Source organism: Sinocyclocheilus rhinocerous, unplaced genomic scaffold (genome assembly GCF_001515625.1).
Source record: "Sinocyclocheilus rhinocerous isolate Xijiao unplaced genomic scaffold, SAMN03320098_v1.1 scaffold4918, whole genome shotgun sequence".
Lineage (NCBI taxonomy): Eukaryota > Metazoa > Chordata > Actinopteri > Cypriniformes > Cyprinidae > Sinocyclocheilus > Sinocyclocheilus rhinocerous.
This window is the reverse complement of record NW_015648530.1, coordinates 13054-16800: the sequence shown is the minus strand read 5'-3', so window position 1 is coordinate 16800 and position 3747 is coordinate 13054. Positions and strand designations below refer to the sequence as shown.

The following is a 3747-nucleotide window of genomic DNA, read 5'->3' as shown; positions in this document are numbered from 1 at the left end:
AAAAAAATTTACTAGCCAATGGTGATTCAATTGCCAAGGTGTCCGTAGAGGGTTGATTTCACATCCATAAAGAGAGAACAGAAGAATTGGAGAAAGATGGGAACTAAACTTGCTTTTTCCATGAGTTACACAAATATTACTTTTACCATTGTAGGTTTGATCTAAGCAAATACTTTGAACTGAGCATAAGTAGACAGAAGAAGAAAAATTACACTGTTATAGAATAACTTTTGAAATTCCTTGACATTTGCAGGTTTTCCAGGACAATGTTACCCCACTTTTTTGGAATTTTCTGTTTATTAGTCCAAATATTAAATTCAAGTTCATACCAAGAAGTCGCACTCCTCATCCACAGCATACTTGGTGAGAATCTCCAGCCAGACCAGATCCACTAGCTTATCGAGAGATACTGTGTTATGGTGCACAATCTCCAGAACAGGCTTCTCAAACCACACTGGATACTCCTCCTGAAGCCTGCCAAAAATCAAACAATCAATGGCTACATAAGTTTAAAACAAACTTACTGTGACTTTTGAACTGATAATACACTACCACAATTGATGAAAGAAATTCTCCTGTCCATACTGATATAATAAAGAGCCTGTATTGTATGTGACAGCCCCTCAAATGTACGATTTTCAACAAGTTATTGCTAACTAGGCCTGTCGCGATAGTCAATATATCGACTTATATATAATTTTTGGTGCCGCGATATATTGCGACTGATAATTTTTTATAATTAATTTAATAATTTTACATAAAAATTAATGTCACCAACTTTTTATTCTATCGCGCTGCCTCTGTTATCTCGTCTGCTCTCTGTGGCGGAGGCGGGGCTCAGGCAGTGTCTCCCCACACACACACAGAGCGGACAGCAATCAAGCTGCGTGTCGCGTTCGGTTACGACAGTCAAAACTATGAAACTCTCTCCGAGAGCGCACAGTAAATTAAGTTTAAAACCGTTTAAAGAAAAGGCTCAATACACTACAGAGCAGATTTAATACACTACGCATCAATAGCTCTTCTCTTTCTGCTTTGAACTTTTCTTCGTGGAGAGCTGCGCGCTGTGACTCCTTGTTGCTTCAAGCGCACCATTCTGCGCACGGGATGCGCATTAGCGCATATAATATACTTGACGATCAGGTCAACACACAGAAGTACATTAATTCTACATTGATTTCAAATAAATGTGCTGGTATCAGATCGGTATCTGTATTGACCGATACTCAGAATTTTCAGTATCGGATCGGATTGGTTCTAAAAAAAAAAATGGTATCGTTGCATCCCTAATTTATTATTAATTATTTTTATTTATTTAGGATATATTTTTTCACATTACGATTCCAATGTCTAAATATTCTTTATTTTATATTTAAAAAAATTGTTATTTGAAAGAGTGTACTTGCATTGTTATGCTATTATATTGTCATACTGTCATTAATCAGTGGCATAAAATGGTCTTAAAATGGCAATAATATCATTTATCGCAATTAATTTTGGTGCAATATTTCGCACAACAAAAAGTAGTTATCGTGACAGCCCTATTGCTAACCAGTGCAGAGCTTGACTCTAAAGGCCCCGATATACTCAAAACAAAGTTCCTTTTCGTTCTTTGTTTATCGGTAAAACGAAGTTTGAAATACGTGAGCAGCGGTATACTGTTATCAAACATCCCAACACCGCCCACTCTGATGAAAGCAACGTTTATATGAATATGTAAATATGTGCTGCACGCTTTCCTCTCAGTAACAAAATAAACAACAAAAATGGAGAAGACAGCAAGAATATTTTTTATAATAATCTGATCATAGCAACATGGGTATGTTTGCGAAAACTCTGTAAATTAGCACTCCCGTGAAGTCACGTCACGTGTATTTACATGGCACTTTATTCAATATATTGCTCAAAAGCAATCAGCAGTATTAAACATGAAAAACAGTGTCAGTGTCTCACTTCATCAGAAGCACAACTTAATTTGCTACTATAAAGCGGCTCTCCACTGTGTTCATGTTTTTACCCGCGGACATCTCACCTCCAAGGACTCAACAGACGAAATGAACCCAGAGAAGAGTTCTGCTTGAAAGAAGGCGGAGCCTCAGCGCACACCTCCTATGACGTAATCGTCACGGACCAATGGTAGTAAAGGGGCGGTCACTAGACTTTGAACGTGCAAAATTTTTTCGGACGCGGCTGCGAATATGGGCGGGAGCAGGATATGACATCTCGCGCCAAGGTTTCCCCTCAGTTATCACAACATGGATACGACTGCCAATAAATCTTTATTTACAGTCTCTTTAACCAAATAGGTGGCTTAGAATTTCTGTTAACTTGTGACTTTAATATTTCTAAACTCCCTCTTAAATTGTCCAAATTCCACCAGCAAGTGCTTTTAGCCTGGAAAATTTGCTACTCACACAATTTCTCTCCTCACACCTCCTTCATTTGGAATAATGCCAATATAACGACTGCCAATAAATCTTTATTTTTAAGGAATTGGTTTAACAGGGATATTAATCATCTTATGAATATGTTTGATAATTATGGGAATCTTTTAACTTATGAACAATTCATGCGAATCCACAGTTTCCCTGTGCATTTTAAGGAATTTAATTCGGTCATTAAAGCTATTCCTCCTACTATTGTTCATCTTGTTAAAAGTCATATTCACTATAACTCTACAATAATGACAAAACCAAAATTATTTTTTAAACGGTCTTGAACTGATTGATAAAAAATGCAATAACAAACATATTTGTACTGTTTTCCAAAAACAAAATAAAATAACACCTAGAGGAAAATTCTTTTGGAACTATTATTGATAATATTAATTGGAAGACTGCTTGGTTAAATCCCTTTAAATATTGTATCAATAACAAAACTAAAGAAATACATTGAACAATTTTGCATACCATCTACCCTGTTAAATCAATAATTTCAAGATACTCTGATATTGATGATTTATGCTCCTTTTGTAAAAATGAGAAAGAGGTGTTTTTGATTGTAAAATTACCCAAAATTTTTGGAAGGAATTGGCAGAATTTATTTTTAATCTAGTAAAGGATAAATACTGTTTTTCTTTAAAGGATATTATTGTGTACTATGAAAACAATGTTAACAAAGGTCTTGAATACATTGTTAATTTATTCATATTGCTGGCAAAATTTTATATACATAAACAAAAATGCTTAAATTCATCCCCAATATTTAAGGTATTTTTAGTGGAATTTGATTGTTTTATATCTTCTCTGAAATTGTTAAAAAACAAAAAGTCATTAACATGTTTAAAATATTATGACATTATTTTCAGTGCCCGTTACTAATTAATGTCACACTTTGTATAGCACTGACTGTCTTATGCTATGCTCTGTTTGTTATTTGTTTTATTTTCATTAATAAAAAATAAAAAAAATAAAAAAAGACTTCCGAAAACAAGAGTGTAAACATTGCTGAATTGCTTCCGCTATAGTTCGCCAGCATTTTTCTTTCTTTGTTCTGTCGTGGTAGTCCCTCGATGACACATCATACAGGCAGGAGTACTGTTGCCTCAGCTCCACGAACCTTTCCTCCATCTCATAATTCCACCTAGCAGCACCATCATCTCTCTTTCGTTTTGCCATGTTCGAAACCTGTGCATGAAAGAGCTTCTGTGCTGCTATTGGTCAACGTCACCAATGTGACAGAACTCGTCGTGGACGACGGAAAAAAAATTAAACATGCTAGTCTTTCTGTCGTGATGTCGTGAAGCAT

The 3747-nt window shown here is 35.3% G+C and overlaps 1 protein-coding gene across 1 annotated transcript in view; it reads right to left on the bottom strand.

Annotated features, from left to right (window-relative positions):
• LOC107709818 (tyrosine-protein kinase BAZ1B-like) overlaps nucleotides 1-3747 on the bottom strand; it is a 27364-nt gene that overhangs the window by 17555 nt on the left and 6062 nt on the right. The window contains exon 3 of the mRNA XM_016514444.1: nucleotides 330-474. Coding sequence (XP_016369930.1) covers nucleotides 330-474 — 145 coding nt within the window. The remainder of the gene's footprint in view (nucleotides 1-329; nucleotides 475-3747) is intronic.